This window comes from Mesocricetus auratus, unplaced genomic scaffold, assembly GCF_017639785.1.
Source record: "Mesocricetus auratus isolate SY011 unplaced genomic scaffold, BCM_Maur_2.0 Super-Scaffold_100007, whole genome shotgun sequence".
In the NCBI taxonomy this organism is placed as follows: domain Eukaryota; kingdom Metazoa; phylum Chordata; class Mammalia; order Rodentia; family Cricetidae; genus Mesocricetus; species Mesocricetus auratus.
In genome coordinates this window covers 90,945,045-90,966,851 of record NW_024429191.1, presented here as the reverse complement: position 1 = coordinate 90,966,851, position 21,807 = coordinate 90,945,045, and the positions used below count along the sequence as shown (strand labels likewise).

At 51.6% G+C, this 21,807-nt stretch overlaps 1 protein-coding gene across 1 annotated transcript in view; it reads left to right on the top strand.

Annotated features, from left to right (window-relative positions):
• Positions 1 to 21,807, top strand: part of Sdk2 (sidekick cell adhesion molecule 2) — a 270,658-nt gene that overhangs the window by 171,977 nt on the left and 76,874 nt on the right. The window contains exons 5-12 of the mRNA XM_040750019.1: positions 349 to 482; positions 10,336 to 10,447; positions 11,215 to 11,405; positions 11,541 to 11,624; positions 14,073 to 14,267; positions 14,795 to 14,911; positions 15,672 to 15,839; positions 16,666 to 16,768. Coding sequence (XP_040605953.1) covers positions 349 to 482; positions 10,336 to 10,447; positions 11,215 to 11,405; positions 11,541 to 11,624; positions 14,073 to 14,267; positions 14,795 to 14,911; positions 15,672 to 15,839; positions 16,666 to 16,768 — 1,104 coding nt within the window. The remainder of the gene's footprint in view (positions 1 to 348; positions 483 to 10,335; positions 10,448 to 11,214; positions 11,406 to 11,540; positions 11,625 to 14,072; positions 14,268 to 14,794; positions 14,912 to 15,671; positions 15,840 to 16,665; positions 16,769 to 21,807) is intronic.

Sequence of the window (21,807 nt, the reverse complement as noted above, 5' to 3'; positions counted from 1 at the left end):
TTTGGCACCTCACAGGGCCACCAAGCCTATGACTTGGAACAGAATTCCAAGAGCATCAGAGAGAATGGCCCAAACCTGACCTTGCGGTGGCTCTGAGAATACCCTCAGCTTCAGGGAATGAAGGGATGTTTGGGATGTGGTGGGCAGCCCCCCAATCGTGGTAGATTCTCTACAGACACGGTCACTGGGGTTTAGCAGCAGGCAGCTGGGGTGGTGCTGGGGGCGGGGCCTCTTGGAGGCTGCTGGAGGAGTAAGTACAGTCAGACCCACCCGATTCCCCCAGGTACTTCCCCCTGGCTCCAAGCCCTTTGGGCCCCTGTCCGAAAAGGATCTTTTGCCTCTTCTCAGAGCCATCACGCTGGAGAACACCCTGGTCATCCTGTCCACAGTGGCTCCCGATGCTGGCCGATACTACGTGCAGGCAGTTAACGACAAGAACGGGGACAACAAGACGAGCCAGCCCATCACTCTCGCCGTGGAGAGTAAGTGAGCGTGGGCCGGGGACCGTCACTGAGCAGAAAACAGCGGGTCATTAAATCTCAGGAATGGGACTCCAGGGGACTGTAGGAAAGATGGAGTGGTAGGGGAGGTAGGGCTAGGGACAGAGGGGTGGAGCCGGCTCCAGAGGAGGAGGAGCCACAGCCTGAGTAGGGAGAGAAGCCAATGAAGGTCACCGGAAGGGGGAAATGGAGTTCTGGAGGTGCTTCCATGGAAGGCACTGCTCTGGTAAAGGGAAGGCTTATTATTACCACTACCATGTCTACTGGAGGCTAGGAGAAGGCAGAGGCAAGTGAGAGAATGCGTGTTCACATGTGTGGGTGCCAGCCACCCCAGGCTCAGGTGCCGATGGAGAGACACCCAGGGAGAGCGGAACCTCATTTTAAAAGAAGCACACTAACTGTCTGCCCAGCTGGCACATAAAAGTGCTGCTTCCGCTCGGAGCCAGGCATTCCTCTCGATGGGCTCTTCTCCAGATTTCTACCTCTGCCCCCCTTCAGATGCAGAGCTCCCCGGGAGAGACAGGCACGGGAGCTCAGCCCAACATACCCTGCCCCAGTATCCTCCAGCACAGAGACACTCCTCCAGACAAGACCGGAGCAGGGTTGTCACCGGCGTCTGCTTCTCCCCTACCAGACTGGCCTCACCCCGGAACCCAACCTCAGGCTAGACAAGGCGGGGTGCATGGCCAAGGAGCCTCCTAGGCTGGGAGTCACTAAGATGAAGTCAGGGTTCCGGGACAAGACCACTGCTTCCTGAAGCAGCTGAGAGCCACACAAGCTGGGGGAGCCAGATGTTCACATACCTCCACATCTGTATGATTCCCACTCCCAAAGCACGTCTCACTCATCATCCATGCTGTACCCATATGCCTCCATTAGCGACAGTAAGATGTCTCTAACTTCTCTCTCACCCTAACTTCTGTCTGCCAGTATCTAGAACATTCCCAGCCCCTCCCTCGGCCTTCTGAGTTCTTTTCTGGAGACCTAGTGTAGGTCCCTTCCTCCAAGCCAGTTTCTTATCCGCCTGGAAAGAAACCTGAATTAGGGCTGGAGAATCCACTCAGCATACTGACCAGTGAGGGTCATGGATGTCACCTCTGACCTTGACCTGAGCCAGGACTGTTTATACAGGAACAAGAAATTTGTTGGCAAGGGGATTGGGGATGGTTTTTCTAGAGATTTCTCAGTGATAAGATTACTCAGAGTCTCCTGGAACCCCGACATCTTTTTTAAGAATTAATGTCAAAGTAGGTACTTGAGCTCAGTTGGTTGAGTGTTGTTTTCCGCTGCACACGAAGCCCTGCTTTCCATCTCCAGTGGCATAAAGAGGGGTGTGCTGGTCAATGTCCGTAATCCCAGCGTTTAGGAGGGAGAGGTCAAGGTCATCCTTGGCTGCAAGGTGAGATTAGGATAGTCGGGGACACACGAGAGAAAGAGACAGACTGGGAGTGGTGGTGCATGCCTTTAATCCCAACACTGGAGGCAAACGCAGGGGGATCTCTCATTATGTGGACCAAGCTGTTCCTGTCTACGTAATGAGACCCTGTCTCATAGAGAGAGAGATGGGGAGGGAAAGAGGAAGAGGGAAACACACACTGAGAGACAGGGTTAAATCCAGGCATCCTCTTGAGTGACTCAGTTTACCCCAGATCCATGGTCAGGGAGCCCTCCTGGGTTCTTCCTTCAATATCTGGCTCCTCCCCCTTAAGAATCCAGGCAGCCCACAGTGGCTCTATCTGTTCTCTCTCAAACCACACAGCCTTCCAATCGGCCCAGGTGAGGCCAGAGAGCCCCTTCCGGGCCCCCTCATCTGCCTCCACCCCAGTCCCCCCCAGCTGCCAGTCTCCCTGGTTCCAAAAGCCCTCCATTTCTACATCCTCGACTGTGATTAAAGCCGGATCCAGAGCAAACTCGGCTGATTTTTAGCTAATTTCCCTCCCACGAGGGATTGCACTTCAAAACCCTGTGCCTGCACTGACACGGTCCCCCAGCCTGCCTGCCAGCCAATTTGTGAAAGCAATTGCCACCTCGCCCACCAGCCGCTCAGCTCCCCTGTTACCTGGCTTGAAGCCACACCCTCCTTCTCCTTCCTCCTCCCTTCCTTATCCCATCAAGCTCTGCTCTCTCCAGCTCAGTAGCTTCCTGTGAAGCCCTTGGGGGAGCCATGCTCATTGCTAACTGAGAAAGAAAGAACCAGGGTGGTGACCCCAGAAATTACACCTAGCATCACAGTCCTGAAAGTTCACACCCACCTGATGAACACACACACACACACACACACACACACACACACACACATACACACACAGATCAGACCTGCACTATTATATAGAAATATAATAGAGAATAAAATAGAATAGAAATATGAGACCCACATATCATTTTAAATTTTTCCAGTGGCCCCATTTTTATTCATTTATATTACTGATGTATTTTTGAGTTAGTTTTTTGATTTGGGGGACTTTTTTTATGAGACAAAGTTTCACATAGCTCTTGAACTCCCCGTGTAGCTGAGTATGACCTTGAACTCCCTGTCCTCCCGACTCCACCCCTCAAGTGCTGGGATTGTAGGCATGGACCACCACACTGAGGTTTAAGTCATTTTCACAAAATAGAAAGGAATAAGCAGAATTCATTTTATTAATATGTTTTATTTAACCCAATGTATCCAAAATATCCTTTTAGCATGCCATCAATATGGAATACATTAGCAGGATATTTTACATCGGATTTCTTTTTCCGTGCTAAGTCTGTGAAATCTCTGTGCGTCTTACACTTGAAGCGCATCTCAATTTGAATGCTAAATCTTCATCTGAAAGACGTGATCCGTGTTTAGATTTCATCAGCTTCACAGGCGTAAAGGTATAGTCTCACCCAGAGTTGTTCCGCTTGTACTTAAAAGTGTCCTAATAACTGGATTGGGGAACCCGTTTTTAATTAAATGTAAATTACCTAAAAGTAAATCTCATTAAATCAAACGGACGCAAACCACCTTTCAGGAGCATTGGTGGGCATGCCTGGCTCGTGGTCCATGCTGGATTGGCTGGACTTCGAGGCCTGGACACCCTGAGGATGTAGAGCTGTTGTCCTCAGGGTTGGGAATGAACAGGTGTCCGTGCCCATCGGGCCCTTTGATGCCCACCTGCAGCTCCCGGGGCCAAGTGAGTCACCTGCTCCCTGAGCCTGGCTACTCCCGCTATATGGTGATGTCCGAAGCTGTGCTGAGGGAAGAAGCACAGAGGGGACTGTCCCTTGTTGCTGCTGTGACGGAAATAGTCCTAGGCTGCAGGATCCAACATGGCTTCCACGTAGAGAGCTCTATCTGTGCCTTGCCCCTGGGACCTCTTAAACCAGCAATTCCCAGAAAGATGTCCTCCCTGTTTGGCCTTGCCTATGAGGTCACAGCTTGACTGGTGAGGTTCAGGTCACCACAACATCCCAGGACTGTGGGGAATGTTATAGTCCATATGCTCCAAAGCCACCTTACGGATTCTCCATCCCAGCCATGGTCATGAGGGCCTAATCCACCTCAAGACCAGCGGCCCCCTCCCAGGTGCCAGGTCTTGCCTCCCCCACCCCAACTGGTGACAGGAACCCCCCATAAGCATGAGCTGGGTTCCCACAGAGCCCCAGCTTCTGCCTGCCGGGGAGAGGATGTTGGGAATGGGAGTTGTCTTTAAGCCTTCATCTGGAGCACGAGTTGAATGCAGCACACGCCTGTATTCTGGAGCCTTTGGCTGTGCTTCACCATGAGAGGTCACAGGAGACCTGGTGGCCAAGCAAACTCATTCAGCACAGTCTCCCCAAAAAACAAGACAGGACAACCAGATGTGTCCTACACAGGTCAGTCACACCATACCTGGTGCCTTCTGAAGTCCCCTTTGCTGGCTTCCACTCTGAGTCATTACCCCCTCCCCCAGGACCTAAGGCTTGGGCACTCTGGTGGCTCACTGGCACCTCTTACAGCAATCCTCAGTGGCAGAGGGCTAGGCTGTCGTCCTCCAGACTTTAGATTACATTTGTTGAGGGGCAGCACACATGCCACAGCACACATCTGGGGGTCAGGGACAACTCGAAGGAGTCATTTCTCTCCTTCCACCGTGTGGGTCCTGGGGCTCGAATGCAGATCCTCAGGCCTGGTGTCCGTTGCCTGTAACTGCTGAGTCATGTAACTGGTTCCCGTTATCCACATTTCATAGATGAGAAACACTGAGGGGACAGGAATAGCATCATCCACTGCCCAGTGGGTTTTACTACTCACTGGCAAGGTCAGGCTTGGGTCCCCTGCTCGGGAAACACAAACCCTGGCTCTGGGCACCACTGTGCTCTCACAGGGTCCGCCTTGAGCTGTTAGCCACACAAGGTCACAGATGTAGCCCTTCCTGGCTCTGTCAGAGTCACCCTAGCTTGGCTACTTCTCCCAGCTTGCTGCCAGCTTGGATCCCAGACCCTGCCCCATCACCTAGACACCCCAACCCCTCGCCCCTGGCCTGGCCCTACCACCTGAGCTGTAGGGGCACACACTCACACACACTCGTAGGGGCACACACACACACACTCACTCACACACTCACACACACTCATGCACTCACACACTCACGCACTCACACACACTCTCTCACACACTCACACACTCTCACATACACTCACACACTCACACTCACATACACTTGCACACACTCACACACTCTCACACACTCACACACACTCACTCACACACACTGTGCCTTTCGTGGGTCCTCTTGCATCACCACATGCTGTCACAGGAAGTGAGAGAGCCCCGCATCCGAGTTCAGCCTTCATTCCTCACCCCTGAATGTCATGTATCGATGCCAGGTCCACACCAGGAGGTTCCAAGCCTGGCACCTTTGGACATCCCATCACCATCTCAAACAATGTGGCAGAATCCAAACATACCTCCCTTTGAAATCCAATTCTCCCTGGGACTTCCCACTACTCTAAAAAAAAAAAAAAAAGGGCTCCATCTCTAGGCTTCCAGTCTTTCAACCATCATGACCCTTCTGCCATCCTCCTCCACCCCTAGACAATCACGGTGCCCTGGTGGCTTTGTCCTCTTGTCCCATCGGGGCTCATATATCTCCAGCCACCAAGCCCAAGTTGGCACCCCCAGTCAAATGTGTTTCCCCTCCCCCAGCGGGGATGGAAATTGGGCCTCCCAGCATAAGATACCTCTGGCCTTTTGTTGGCATTGTGTTTGCCACGATGCCAAGGACACATATGGCTTTGGCTGGGTAAAGTGTTGGAACCATCGAGCCCTTCCTTCAGCAAGGCCAAAAGGAGTTGTCTGGGGAGGGGCAGCAAGATCATGAGCTCTGCCTCCCACTCCTTATCTCTGAGGGCCACTACTGTAGTGTCTACACCCTTGAACACGTAGTCTCCCTGTTAAAGAACACCCCTCTTTCTCCTTCTCTCGATACCCCTCAAGCCTAGGGGCTTCTCTGAAGCTGTACGCCCACCCACCTCTGGTGGCTTGAGGCTCTGCCTTATCCCTCAAAGGCTGAGCATGGAACCCCAGAGGCTCTGTATCTCCAACCTCTCAGTAACCCCAAGGCCCAACACTCAGCCGTGAGGTGATGGGGACAGCTCTCCCCGACACTGTTAGGCTGTTGCTAGGGGAGCTGTCTTCACTGAGCACCTACTATGTGCAGGGCATTCTGCACTCATGCTGAACCAGCTGAGCCTTCCCGCTCCAGCCTCCTTCCAGCCCTCACCATGGGCATCCTTAAAGTCGCTAATGTGTTGGCAGTGAGACCCGCAGCTTTCCTCCCCAGGAGGACAGATCCTACCATCTCTCTGTGTAGGGAATCCCCCTTTCCTGATATCCACCAAGCAAGACCTGTTGAGCAGGCTCCTGAATTCACACAGCCCAGACTGCTATGTTGTTTTGTTTTCAGTTCTAGGAATCAAACTCAAAACCCACTGATACTAGGCAAGCATGCTATAGCTGATCTGTGTTCCCTAGTTCCGCTTAGTTTTATTCTGAGACAGGGTCTTGCTGGGTTACACAGGCTGGACGTGAATTCTCTGTCTTCTTGCTTCGTTCCTCTCTTCCCTCCCTCCAAGCAGCAGCGAAAACAGGTTTGCAGCACCCGGCCTGGCTCTGATGGTGACATTTTGGTTTTTGGTTTTTGTGGGGTTTGTTTTTGTTGTTGTTGTTGTTTGGACAGGGTCTCCTACAGCCCAAGCTGGCCTTGGACTCAAAATATAGCTGAGGATAACCTTAAACTCCTGACCTTCCTACCTCATGCATTCTGGGATTGCAATGTTCCACAATGTCCAGTTGCTGTTTTGAAACAGGATCTCTCCATATAGCCCTGACTAGCCTGGAACTCACTCTGTAGAGAGCAGGCTGACCTCAGACTCAGAGATCCGCCTGCCTCTGCCTCTCAGGTTCTGGGATTAAAGATAAGGCTCGAGACACCTTGTCCACTACCATGCTCTAGCTCTCTCGATTCTCCCTGCCACCACACTGGAAACTGAACCCAGAGCTCCCTGCGTGTACACAAACACTCTACACACTGGGCTATGTCCCAAGCCCCAGGTAATGATTTTTATTCCCCCCTTAGTCCCTGAGAAAACAGACTGAGTGGGATAGAGTAACCTATCTAGGTCTCTCTCTTTCTCTCTCTCTCTCTCTCATACACACACACACACACACACACACACACACACACACACACACACATGCCTGGGACAGAGCAAGCCTCCCTCTTGTACCAACAGTCCTCAGCCACCACGGTTCCCTCCAGCCCTGCAGGCTGCTGCCTGGACCTGGCCACATGCTGGGGGGGGGGGGAGTCCCAGTGTCACACTAGCACCCTTGTTATTTAATTTCTACCTACCCGTAACTCGCCTTCCTCCAGGCTGTCTGTTTATCAGGGCAGCAGCGCCGGCTTGGACTCTAACAGTCTGTCTCCTCGGTGTGGCCCATTAATCTGGGCCATGGTGCCTGCGCGCGGGCATGTAATAAACAACTTAGAGCACACGTTTATGGATTCAGCTATATCAGCAGCTTTCAATCCGATCGCACTTTATGGCGCCTACATGAGGCTTTATATTGTTGCAATTACTCTGCTTTATATGCCGCCTTCTTGCCCCTTCATTTTCCTTTATTTTTACATTTTATACCTATTCTTCCTTGGCTGCTTCTAACAAGGCCGAGAGCTCAGCTAGGAAACCTGCCTGGGGCTGGCCGCGGTGGCTCGCAGCGGTTGTGAGGATATAATGCGCCCTCCCTCCTGGCCCACAGAGGATGCCCCCCCACACCTACACCTGTGCAAGCTATCATAGCCCGCCCCCTCTAAAGAGTCCTGGCAGTGGGCCAACGAGATAGATTTGTCGCACAGGAAGAAAGTCCTCTCGGAGTGTATTTTAAGAGCTGGGAACAGGTGCGGAGTGGATGTCGAGGCTTCAGGCGGTGCTGGGCCTGCGCTGACCCACAGAGAGCCAGGCACCTCTGAAAGGGCCCAGAGTACACAGAAAGGCCATGACATTACCCCGTCCACATGACACGGCAGGGGTGTCTCTTCCCCTTTGGTTGTATAGCCCCGTCACAGAAGCTCTCTTTCGTTTTCGTCTTGTAAGCGGAGGGTGGGCAGTGACAATGGCGGCCCGCGCCAGTTCATCCGTTCACATGACCTTCCGACCAGCAATGGGCACACTCTGTGCCGGGGACATGGGGGCTGCCGGGACTGAGCATCAGCACAGGGCCTGTGACAAAGCTGTACGTCCAGCCTTCAGCCGCATTCGTCCGTACTGTCACGGATCTGACGTTAGAGACGGAGAGGTCAGGGGGTCGCATGGCAGATCCAGTGAGGATGTGAGTCCTGACTGGGACCAACTGCCCGCTCATTCGCTGTGTCCTCCTGTAGCTGAAGAAGGGGGAGGGGGAGAGGGGGAGGGGCAGGGGTAAGAAGCAGAGACAGAGAAGAGGGGCTGGGAAGGCAATACGACAGAGAAGGGTGAGAGAGATAAAGAAGAAAGAGGCCGAAGGTAAGAGACACAGAGGAGAGAAGAGAGAGTGGAGGCCGGGGGCAGGAAGGGAACAAGAGAGGCTGCTGAAGGTGCTAATGCCACGGTGGGTGTCGAGCCTTCACGGCCCTAGCCAATCGTGTCAGCTTCTACAGGCTCGCCTCCAAAGCCGTCATGTTGGCATTAGGGCCCCAATAGGAACCATCAGGAGACACAGGCCCACAGCCAGCACCACCTCTGCTCCCATGCCGATGCCTGGACTGGTCCCATGTGGTCACCATAACAGCATGCCACCACACGGAGGCTTCTCGGCATAAGAACAGACTTCCTGGTGGGTCTGGAGATTAAAATTGGAGGCCAAGGAGTCAGTAGGTCCCCATTCTCCCTCAAGGGGCTCTGCGGATCGCCACAGCCTCCTCCACTCCGTGGCAATCCCTTCTTGACTGTAGGCTCCATCTTGGCTCGGCTTCTCCAGAGTCCCTGATTCCCATACAGAAGGATGCCACCCCCACTGGGTGGAGAGCCTGCCCCAGTACAATACTGTGAACTCAGTTACAGCTACACCTACAGTTACACCTAAAAAAGACCGCGTTTCCAGGTGCAGCCACATCCACAGCTTCTGGGTGGCCCTGAACCAGGGGAGGAGATTACTGGGGAAATGTCTTCCCTGAAGAGATGTACACGTCTCCCTCTTTGTTACAAAGTGTCAATGAGAAGCCAAAGTATAGTTACACCAAGGTTCCCCTAGGTGTACTGGTTGTCTTTCCTTGCCCTGGTAAAACACTGTTGACTGATGGTTTCAGAGGGAGAGTCCATAGCGGCAGGGAGCCATGGCAGCAGGCAGCAGGAGCAGGGAGCTGAGAGAGGTCACTCTTTATACTTGAACGTTAAACGGAGCAGACCGAAAGGTGGGCAGGGCTCTAATCTCTCACAGCCCGTCCTCAGCGACACACTTCCTTCAGCAAGGCTGCACCCTGAAAGTTCCTAACCTCCCCAAGCAGCATCACCAACTATGGACCAAGAGGGCCTAAGGAGGACATTGCTCACTCAAAGCACAAGACCTGGGAACCAATGAGTTTACTATGGTTACTTACAAAGAGCATGGGTGAGGAGTTGTTGCCAAGAGCCTGGGCACCCCAAAGCAGCCATATTGGAATGTCTTCACCCAGCATGGATGTTGGCTTCCCTCTAACCTTGTGGCCTCGTCCCGTTCATCTTCCCAAGCCTGTAGAGTAGACTCTAACACCACCCCACCCTGAAGCCTCCTGAGTTTAGGGCTTAATTGCATACAGATGGCTAGGTGGAGAGGCTGGAATCTCCAGTGAGGGTCCAGTGTCACTCCCCACCCCTTCCTCCTCTGAGGCAATGTCAACTGCCCACAGACATAGGTCCAGCGGTCTCTTGCAAGCAGGCTCAGTGTTATGGGGAAGGTGGCAGCCATTTTGCTTGTAGGACCGTGTTCTCTGGCAGGGAGGGATGCTACAGTGTTCAGTGTAGAGAGAGTGTGTAGTCCGGTGCAGGGGGCAAGGATGAATGATGAAGGGGGTCAGCAAGGTAAACTTTGGTGGAAAACGGGGTATTTTGAGGGTGGTGGAACAAGATGGTGGAAGGGCGTGGTTGCCTTACAGGCCTCTGAGAACAAAGGACCTCCCCAAACTCTCCTGACACTTGGATTCATGAGCAGAGGAAGAGGACAGTACCAAGTCTGTCCAGAGCTGCCACTGTGGGGCTTCCCATATAGTCACCTACCCTGTGCTCTGAGGACTAAAGTCTCCGTGCACCACGTGGGCGGGCAGAGACGGGATCTCTGGCTCCACCCTCCTAACTGTTGACCTCTTCTCAGATGTTGGGGGGCCCGCTGACCCCATTGCACCAACCATCATCATCCCCCCTAAGAACACTAGTGTTGTGGCTGGGACCTCGGAGGTGACCATGGAGTGTGTGGCGAATGCCAGGTAGGTGGCACATCTTTGACTGATTCCCAACCAGAACTGTAGCCAGGGGCATAGTCGTCTTTCGGGGGAAGGTCCAGAAGCCCAGACCTGTGAGAGCACAGGAGGGGTGGCGGGTGGACCCTGCAAACCCAGAGAGGTTCCTGTATGCTTGGATGCCACAGGGAGTGGTGAGGAATAGATTTCACCCAGGCTGTGAGGCCAGAGGGTGGGCGTGTGTGCTCCTGACACAGGGCCGACCAGAGCAGGGAAGAGGGTCCCTCGAAGCAGAGCTCTTCTGTATGTGGGGTGCGTGGAGGGGGTTGTATAGGGGAGATGATGGTGGGAAGAGAGCCAAACTCTCCTTGACTCTCAAAGGCGAGGGTGGGTCTGTCTGTCTGTCCCTGTGTCGGATCTGTCCTTATCATTTCACCTCACCCTCCACCCCTCCCAAGTCACACATTCAAAGACGGGAAGGTGCGGTGCCCAGAGAGAACTGGGCCAGCTGCCAGGCTCTCCCAGAGCTGTGTGAGCAGTTACCACTGTGTCCCGACCCTGTTTGGAGCATCATCCATGCCTGACAGGCTCACCTGTCACCCGGGGCTGCTACAGTCGCCCCCATTCTACAGATGGGGAAAACTGAGCTTCAAGGTGTTTTCGGAGCTTGTCTTGAAGCTTTTGTCTAGGGGATGACAAAGCCGGCTCCATCCTGTTCCTTCCCATACTTGCCCTGCCCGCATTGTCCTTCCAGAAGCCCTTGTCTGAGGGCAACTACTTCCCTCGTCCTGTAGGCCTCTCATCAAGCTGCACATCGTCTGGAGGAAAGACGGGGCTTTGCTCTCCAGCGGAATCAGCGACTTCAACCGCAGGCTCACGATCACCAACCCCACCACCAGCGACGCCGGCTACTATGAGTGCGAGGCCGTGCTGCGCAGCAGCAGTGTGTCCCCTGTCACCCGGGGAGCCTATCTCCTGGTGCTGGGTAAGTCAGGGCTCCTGTGCCTTGGGAGAAGGAGCAGGCAGAGATCACAGCAGCGCGCCCAGATGCCATCTCCACAGTGGCTAGATATAAAAGCAAAAAAGCCTCTAATCCTGTCTCCTGGTCCCTCCCCTGCAGAGCCGCCTCAGTTTGTCCAAGAGCCTGAGAGACACATCACAGCAGAGATGGAGAAGGTGGTGGACATCCCCTGTCGAGCCAAAGGTGACAGAGAGGCGTGGGTGTGGGGACCTTCAGCCTCTCTCCTTCCCGGCAGGGCATCTCTAAGCCCCGCCCCCCTCTCCAGACCACATCACTAAGCAGTGACAGGCTGGGTAGGTGCTGGCACCCAGGAAACAAACAGCCAAATTACCGTAATCTCAGGCTGCAAATCAACCCACGTAACTCCAGGGTTACAAATGAGCCCAAATTACCGTAATTTCAGGACAGGTGACAGACCCAAATTGCCCATAATTTGAGAGTCGTAGACAATGCCGAATCACCATTTTGCCAGCATCCGCAGACCTGGTGTGTCTCACCTGAACAAGTGTCATCCATTCAGCCCATTTGAGGTGGGGGTCGCCTGGCTTGGTCTTCTACCCCTGCTGGTCCTACTTAACCCTGTGCTGCAGTTTCCCATGCTTACCGCCCCCATCCTGACATTGCTGAGCCTACAGGCAGCTATAGCCAGGGGATAGAGGATAAAAAGATGCTGTAGCAGGGACTATAGGGACTCAAGCATCCTGGCATCCAGCAGCTGAGGCAGGAGGATTCAGAAACCTGATTCAGGGAGTAGCTATGGTCCCAGTAGCGGCATATAGGGGTTTGCAGAGCTGCAACTCTTCTGAGACCATTGGGTAGAGGCAAAGATGAGGACCGGTGACAGCAGAGGGGTGGCAGGTGGACACTGACGTCACACTATCTCAGCAGGGTCGCTTATTCTTGGCTATCCAAGGGGAGTAAGCCAGGCTGGGTTCCCCGATGAGCCACATAGCCAGGTACCTCTTGTTTTCCAACTTACATATTTGCAAAGAGATGAAGAAACCAATAAACAAATAAAGGTGCCTTATTTCATCTCATTCAAAATGCCACGAGCTGTGAGGTGCCCCATTATTTTATGTGCCACTAAGAAAGAAAAAAGGCTGCCAATTAAATCATGACATGCTGTCGATTGTAAGCCACACCCGGGTCCCCCATCATGTTGCGGTGAATAGCAAAGAATTGGTGTCACCCAGTCGATGAAACACAGAGGCGGTCGAAGGGTTGAGGGGTGCGGCTGGTACAGAGCTGTGGCTGCCTCCTGAGCGTGTAGAGTGCCTCCAGGAAAGTCAAGTGTGAGCAGAGGGGGATGAAGGGGAGCCTGGGAGGACTGAGAGGCATCTGTGAGGAGAGAGAGACATCCATCTTCCTCTGTGTGGAGGCCAGAGATGGCACTTCTGAGGCCCTCCCAGCGGACAGAGACCCCTCTGCCTGCTTCTCCACCTGGGCTGCGTTGCCGTGGGGTTGGGAACTGCACTTGGAGGTTAGCACAGTACACAGGAGGCTGAGCCAAGCTTCGCAGTTAAAAACTTAAAATATACCTGCCATCCCCGGTTAGAAGGCTAGCCTGAGCTATAATGAGTTCCAAGACAGCCTGGGCTACAGAGCAGGGTCTCGTCTAAAAGATATAATAATAATCATGAAGATGTAGAAGCCGATAAAGAAGACGTGAGGGATGGAGAGTTAGCTCAGCTGGTAGTGTTTGCATAGCATGTGCAAAACCCTGGTTCAATCCCCAGCACTGTGTAAACCAGGCATGGTGTCACAGTCCTTTGTAAGACTAGCACTTGGGAGGTCAAAGCTGGAGGATCAGAGAGTCAAGGTCATCCTCGGCTACATAAAGGTCAAGGCCAGCCTGGGATATATAAATCTCTGTCTCAAAAATAATAATGGGGTCTGGAGAGATGGCTAGCAGTTAGAGCACTTGTTACTCCTGCAGTGGACCCAGGTTCTATTCCCAGCAGCACCCATGTACACGGTGGTTCACAAACACCCATAATTCCAGATGGCCTCTTCTGAACCCTGTGAGCGCGAGTTACACACATGATGCACATGTACACATATATACACACACATGCACACATATACACACATGTACACATGCACACACATACACATATACACACATGCACACACACATACACACATGCACGCACACACACACACACAATTTAAAATACAATTCTTAATATACCTCTTTGGGTAAAGGTGCTTGCCAAAAAAAAAAAAAACCTGACAATCTGGGTCCAGTTCCTGGAGCCTACAACATATAGCTGGAAGTAGAGAGCTAACTCCACAGTTGTCCTCCAGCCGCCACATACCTGCAGTGACACATGCGTGCTCTCTCCCCATAATAATAACTAAAAATTTAAACAAAAATAATAATGATCCTTCCCTCTAAAAACTGCCCAGTGAAGCATTCCTGTGGAAAACTGACTCTAGGAAATTTCCATTTTCTGAAAAATCTCTACTCTATGCCAAAAGTCTTGAGATTTTTCCAAGAACATACTATACTACTCCCTAAAAATCAATGTCTGTGAGAAGGTTCTAGAAAGCAGAGCGCCCCAGGACTTCCTGCAGTCTTCCGGCCAGGGAGGGAGCCTGGTGGCTGACGGTGGCCCTGGCCTCCTGCAGGGGTGCCACCTCCCTCCATCACCTGGTACAAGGACGCTGCACTGGTGGAGGTGGAGAAGCTGCCGCGCTTCAAGCAGCGCAGTGATGGCGGCCTGCAGATCAGCGGCCTGCTGCCCGACGACACTGGCATGCTCCAGTGCTTTGCCCACAATGCCGCTGGAGAGGCACAGACCTCCACCTACCTGGCCGTCACCAGTAAGTGTCCTCCCCTGCGTTGCCCCTGAGCCGCCCCTCCTCACTGCCAAGGGGCGTGGTGGGGTGGGACCACACTATGGTGGGATTCCAGGAGACCCCGTCCCATGTGGCACCAGCTAGTCACACCCCTTCAGCACCGCGTCTTGTCAGAGGAAAGGGAGCCCTGCTCCCTTGTGGTCCTCTTTAGGGGTCCTGGGGCCATTGATGCCCTTGGAGAAAAGCCAGTTCTAATTGCCACTGCGTCTGTTGACCTCAGAGGAGTCACCCAGGGTCCCGAGACCCAGCGCAAAGGCATCTCTCGGCTGTCCATTCTTAAACAAGCTGGTGCATGTTCCATGGAGGTCACGTCCTACTGACTTTGTCACTGAGGGTGTGAGCTGCCCTCTGGGCTCTCAGTTTCTCAGTGGAGGCCTGAGGTTCCAGAGAGCAGACGGGAGGGCCCATCTTTTTGTGGGCTCAGAGCTCCTGGCCCCGCCTGGGGAATCTTCCTAGGTGTCACTAATAGATCCTGCTGTCTTCCTCTACAGGCATCGCCCCTAATATTACCAGGGGCCCCCTTGACAGTACGGTGATTGACGGAATGTCAGTGGTTCTGGCGTGTGAGACCTCAGGGGCACCGCGGCCTGCGATCACTTGGCAGAAAGGTAGCTAGGATGACCATTCAGAGGGCATAGCCGTGTGACGGTCGAGGAGAGTCTTCAAACCTGATTTCGGGAGCTAGGCAAATTGAGTTCACCATGCACAGCTGTAAAGGCTGTACACTGTACCGCTGCCCACCTTTTACAAACCACATCACTGTATGCTTTTCTCTGTCTCTGTCTCTGTATCTCTGTCTCTCTGCCTCTAGATGCAGGATATCCTACATTCCACTGCAAGTAGTCTGTCCTGACCTGGTGTCTGTCGTCTTTATCCATCTGCCTGTCTGTCTGTCTGTCTATCTATCTCTAACTCTCTTCCACGTCTCCCCTGCACTGCCACACTGCACCCCTCATCCACCCCTCTCCTCCTCAGCTCCCCTGAAGGTGACTCTCTCCAGTAGCATCCTGTCCTGTGACAGGATACCCATCGTCACCTTGTCAGCGTGTCTCCTGCCTCCTCTTCCCAGCCCGAATGCAGCTGCCTCCAGGCCGTGGCTGGCTGATGCTGTCTGGCAGCAATGGCAGACAAGGGCGTGGCCTCCCCTGGTGAAGGACACACGTGTTTGTGGGTGGAGGAGCAGCAGAAAGGGTGGCCTGTAAAGGGTACTGCTACCTTGTGACCCTGTGAGCCTAGGTCTGTCACTGAGCCCCAGCTCAGGCCTGCCGCCAACTGCCGGGTGGGTACAGGAGACCTTCAAGAACTGGAGCATCCGGGGACGCTCTCAAGGCTGCCTCTGACACCCCGACCATCCCTGTGTCCCCGCAGGGGAGCGCATCTTAGCCAGCGGCTCTGTCCAGCTGCCTCGCTTCACGCTGCTGGAATCTGGCAGCCTGCTCATTAGCCCAACCCACATCTCTGACGCTGGTACCTACACCTGTTTAGCCACCAACTCTCGGGGAGTAGACGAGGCCTCCGCAGACCTGGTCGTGTGGGGTGAGTGACCTTCCGTGTTGCTGATCCAGCCAAGGCTCTTCCTGTCACAGGGATGATGACAAATTAACTCGGAAGCCGGGAACCGGGAGGTGATGGCCCTGCCAGCAAGGCCACAGGATGGGGAGGCCGTGCATGCTTGGCTGAGTCCAGAGAACTGTTTTTTTTTTTTTTTAAGTTATCTTGTGTATTTTAGGGCAGAAATAAACACGGGGCCAAAGTGTAAATATTTTTGGCTCTGTGGGCCAGACGGTGTCTCTCAGCCCCTCTCCTTGCCCTTGTGTTGCTGAGAAAGCAGCTGAGACATTAGTGACATAGTGGGATTAGTGGCATAGTGGTGTGGCCCATTCAGGTGAGCTTGTCTGTTAAGGATGCCACCTGGCACTGTCAGCCTCAGCCTGGAGAGATGCCACCAGATGTCTCAAGCCTCTTCCACCTGGGGTACACACCCCAGACATGCAGGTGCGTGGCCACCTGTCCAGGCTGAACTCTAGGGCCTGGGATGAATGACTAGACCCTGTCTGTCACCAACAAGCTGGCTTAATGCTCCTGATTACTCTGAACTTACAGCTTCCATTCCCTCCCTGGAACTCTGAGTCCTCGGCATGTTTGAGGCTTCTGAGAATCACAGTGTCCCTGGGATACTTTGTCCTTTCCACTCTTCTGAGACTTTTATGAGGTCTCTACACCTGTCACTCCTCATCCTCTCCCAGCATCCAGATGTACAACCCCAGAAGACCTCAAGAACGTCCCTCCTGTGCCAGGTCATACTAGGGTGTCATCCCCACCATGCTCCTGCTCACCGCACTGTCTCTACCTTGTCTTACAGCCCGAACCCGCATCACCAAGCCACCCCAGGACCAGAGTGTCATCAAGGGCACCCAGGCCTCCATGGTGTGTGGAGTGACCCATGATCCTAGAGTGACTGTCAGGTACTCCGGGCAAAGAGGGGATGCTTTAAGTCAGAATTCCATCATCGGAAACTGATGCTGTCAGGCCTTGGGGACTACTCTCAGAGCTGGGTTCAAGACTGAGATGAGGAAGAGGCTGAGCATCTGGGGGCCGTGCTGTGTTGATGAAATGGAAGGCAGAGAAATAGAACAAGAAGGAAGGGCTTGGAAGATGACTCAGTGCTAAGAACACTTGCTTTGTAAGCATAAGGACCTGACTTCACATCCCATCCCCCAAAAGTAGGGCACAACCGCATACATATATCAAAAGAGGACATAGCTGTGTAGATGCCTGTAATCTGAGCACTGAGAGGCAAAGCAGGCTGCTGGGCTTGCTCCAGCCTACTGCCAGGTTCAGGGAGAGACACTGTCTCAAGGAGAAAGGAAGAAAATTACAGACAGGACACCGAACATCCACCTCTGGCCTCCACACACTTGCACACACTTATGCATATTCACCACGTACACATTGTACACATAGACTACACACCTGTGCATATTCACCATGCACACATTGTGCACATACACTACATACACATGCATATGCACCATGTACACATTGTGCACATACACTACACACCTGTGCATATGCACCATGCACACATTGTACACATACACTACATACCTGTGCATATGCACCATGCACACATTGTACACATACACTACACACCTGTGCATATGCACCATGCGCACATTGTACACATACACTACACACCTGTGCATATTCACCATGCACACATTGTGCACATACACTACACACCTGTGCATATTCACCATGCACACATTGTACACATACACTACACACCTGTGCATATTCACCATGCACACATTGTACACATATACTACACAACTGTGCATATTCACCATGCACACATTGTACATATAATAACACACCTGTGCATATGCACCATGCACACATTGTACACATAGACTACACAACTGTGCATATTCACCACGCACACATTGTGCACATACACTACACACACATGCATATTCACCATGCACACATTGTGCACATACACTACACACACATGCATATTCACCATGCATACATTGTGCACATACACTACACACTTATGCATATTCACCACGCACACATTGTGCACATACACTACACACACATGCATATTCACCATGCACACATTGTGCACATACACTACACACACATGCATATTCACCATGCACACATTGTACACATACACTACATACACATGCATATTCACCATGCACACATTGTGCACATACACTACACACTTATGCATATTCACCATGCACACATTGTACACATAGACTACACAACTGTGCATATTCACCACGCACACATTGTGCACATACACTACACACACATGCATATACTACATACCTGTGCATACACATCGTGTACATATTGTGCACATACACTACACACACATGTATACACTCCATGCACATATTGTGCATATACACTCACACACATGCATATATACCATGCACACATTGTACACAAACACAACACACACATGTGCATATACATCATGTACATATTGCACACATACACTATGCACACAGCCAAAGAGAAGGAAGGGAGGAAAGAATGGCAGTTAGGATGGAAAGATGGAGGACTCCAGTTGCGTGCTTCCCACTTTCCAGACCCCCAAATAACGTGAACTAATTAGTTTAAGCACCTATTGTAAGGTCTCTGTGTCTTATTTTAATATTTGTAAAGGGGTGGTCTGGTTAAGAAGACAAAGAGGAGGATGGAGAGATGGCTCAGCAGTTAAGAGCACTGACTCTTCTTCCAAAAGACCCAGGTTCAATTCCCAGCACCCACATGGCACCCAAATGCCTGTAATTCTACCTCCAGGTGGTTCAACAGCCTTACACAGACATGCTTGCAGGCAAAACACCAATATGCATAAAAAATTAACTAATTAATTAATTAAAGAAGACAAAGAGGTGAGCATAGGGATAGGGCAGGAGGTGACCTCAAGGTATGTAGGACAAAATGTCTAAACTGAAGTCACCCCCTCCCAACTATGGGGAAGCCAGGGCCTTGACCCTCAAGATATTTAGGCCCTTAAGAGCTCAGTGTGGCTCTGGAAGTCACTGTAGAGGCTGAGAAAGTCATCTGTGTACCGGAGTTTCCGAATACCTAAACTTGAACAAGAACACCCAGTGTATCCTCAAACCATAAGAAGACAGAGAGCTACAACCAGGAGAACTGTGTGGTGCCCCTCTGTGCTCCCCTGAGAACTCCAGAAGGCTGGGGAGTCGACGTAACTGCTTCTTTAGAAGATTCCAGCATGTTGCTGTCCAGCTAATGAGCAGTAACACTGTCACAAAATTGGCATGGAGGCCAGGCGGGGTGGGCACTCCTGCCTCCCGCAGACATTGCCTCCCTGAGCCACACAACTGTGTCCTGGGGCGCCACCTGGTGGTCACTGGGCAAAGGACCAGTGCAGCGTCAACGGGTCGTAGTATATTAGAGTTATGAGGAACCAGAATTGAGGACAGCAGCTAGATCCTTGGAAAACACATTGCCCACCCTGGCTGAGAAATGCCTTGTGAAGTGTTGAACAGTGACCTTTGGTACATTATCACACGCCGACACGATCACAAACATGAGCCTGAAACCACATATAGTCAGAATGTAGGCAGATCAATTTCACAATCCTTAATCATGACTTTATCAGATTTCTCTCTAAAGAAACAAAGTTAATAAAGCAACTGTGGACACGTCCTATGACTCACACTCTGACATAACATGGTAGTGTCCTTTCTGTGTCCACTTGTTGAAAAAGAATTAATTATTTCCTGTGTGTGTATGTGCGTGTGTGTGTGTGCGCGTGCGCACGTGTGTGTGTGTGTGTGTGTATACACATGTGAGTGCATATGTGCCTGTGTGTGCACATCTGTAGGCATGCAGACCAGAGGCAGATATCAGACATCTCTCTCTATCAACCTCTAAGAGGTCTCTCACTGAACCTAGAACTCAGAGCTTGGCCAGACCCACATGCCAGTGAGCCCCAGAGATCTCCATACCCTGGCACTGAGATAACACACATGTATGTCCTTACCCAGATTTTTATGTGATGCTGGGGAGTCAAATTCAGATCCTCATGCTGGCATAGCAAGCACCGTATCCCCCAAACCATCCACCCCAGCCCCCCTTTGATATGTATATATTAAAATGTCACTTATTTCTATTTCAGAAAGACCAGGGCATCTTATTACTCTTCTGGATGGTTCCTAATGGAATGGAAATTGGGGTACCCTCACTTCTACACACCCGCTCTCTGGGTTCCCCAACAACCCACAAATAGGAAATCCCTGGTATCACTTGCATAGAGTCATCCTCACCCAGGGATGAAGGAGCCGGGTCACATGTTCTTCGTAAGACGAGAGCAGAGTGGAAGACCAAAGCCAGCCCTTTGGTCTGTCCTCCCAACCTGTGTCCCTTGGGCGATGGAGGCCCCTGCTGCCCTCTGCAGCCTTGAGATAAATAGGTGGGAGGGCAAACCTTAGCATTTTTAAAGCTCCCCAGTGATTCTGGTATTTTTCCTGAAACAGGGTATTCTAGGTACAAAGCACAATGGGGTCCCCTGAGCAGGCTTGAAAGGGGTAAACCAACTGCTCACATTCAAGCCTTGGCTGCTCAAATCCCAAGTGATGTGTTGTCAAGACAAAGCTGGGCCCCAGGGATGAGGCCCAGACAGCTTCAAGCTGCCAGCGTGGAATGCCTCTAAAGCCATTCTAGAAGAATCTATTTGGTATCTGGGACCAGATCTAGACTGAACCTGAACAATACGCTTTGAGACATTATTACTATTAGTAAATATATTCTTTTTTTACTTTTACTATGTAATGAATTGATTACACTTTAGGAGGAAAATGCAGATCAGAAAAAAAAGATAGAGAAAAACACAAGCTAACTGTTCCCCTTAATTAGACACCATCGGTAATGATATTTGAGTTCCATTAAGGAAACCAGACACTCTCTGCTGTCTGTCTTTTCCCCTTAAGGACCTACTGTGCCCCGTGTGCCATGTCAATAAATATTTTTGCGTCAGCTCAATTACAGGATTGCTTGGAGTCCATTGTGTGGATGAAGCATAATTTAGCAGTTCACAGTGACTGCATTTTTTTATTACTTCTAAATTTTTGCTAATATGGAGAAATCTCATTATGAGCATTCCGGTATCCAAATTGTTGGCACGTCTCTGATTTGCTCAGGATTGTCTGTTGTGATCTAGAGCCAAAAAGGGTCCCTGAAGGACCACTGGCCACATGATTTGACAGCCAGTTATATAACTAGATTAGTCTGGAAATTGTCTGCCCTAATGAGTTGAAGGGACTTGGAGGCTATTTATTTTTTTATTTATTTCAGTTTTGATTCATGGAAAATAATGCTAACAGTGTGACTGGGTAACAGGATGTGTGTGTGTAGAGAGAGAGAGAGAGAGAGAGAGAGAGAGAGAGAGAGAGAGAGAGAGAGAGAGAGAGAGAGAGAGAGAGAGAGACTTTTGAGATAGGGTCTTGTTATATACTCCACAGTAGGCTGAAACTTGCAGTCATTCTCCTACCTCAGCTTCCCAAGTACTAAGATTACATGAGCCACCATGCCTGGCTAAGTATAGGTTTTATTTAATTTTATAAGAAACCACCCAAGCCAGGATTGATGGCACACATCTTCAATCCCAGGACTCAGGAGACAGAGGCAGACAGATCTCTGTGAGCTAGAGGCCAGCCTGGTCCACATACTAAGTTCTAGGCCATCCAAGGCTACATGGTCAGACCTCCATGAAAAGAAGGGAGAGGGAAGCAAGGCCCCAGCTGTCTTCCAGAGGGGTGGTATACGTCTTGGAGGAGTGAGTATTCCCCTGGCAAGCACTGCGTGATTGATGTTGGGCATTCCCTTAGTTGTGGTGTGGCTCTTGTTGCTGCTCTGAGGTTTGTTTGTTTTTTTAAAAGTCTGTGCATATGTGCCTGTGAGTGCAGTGCCCATGGAGTCCAGAAGAGGGCGTCTGATCCTTTGGAGCTGG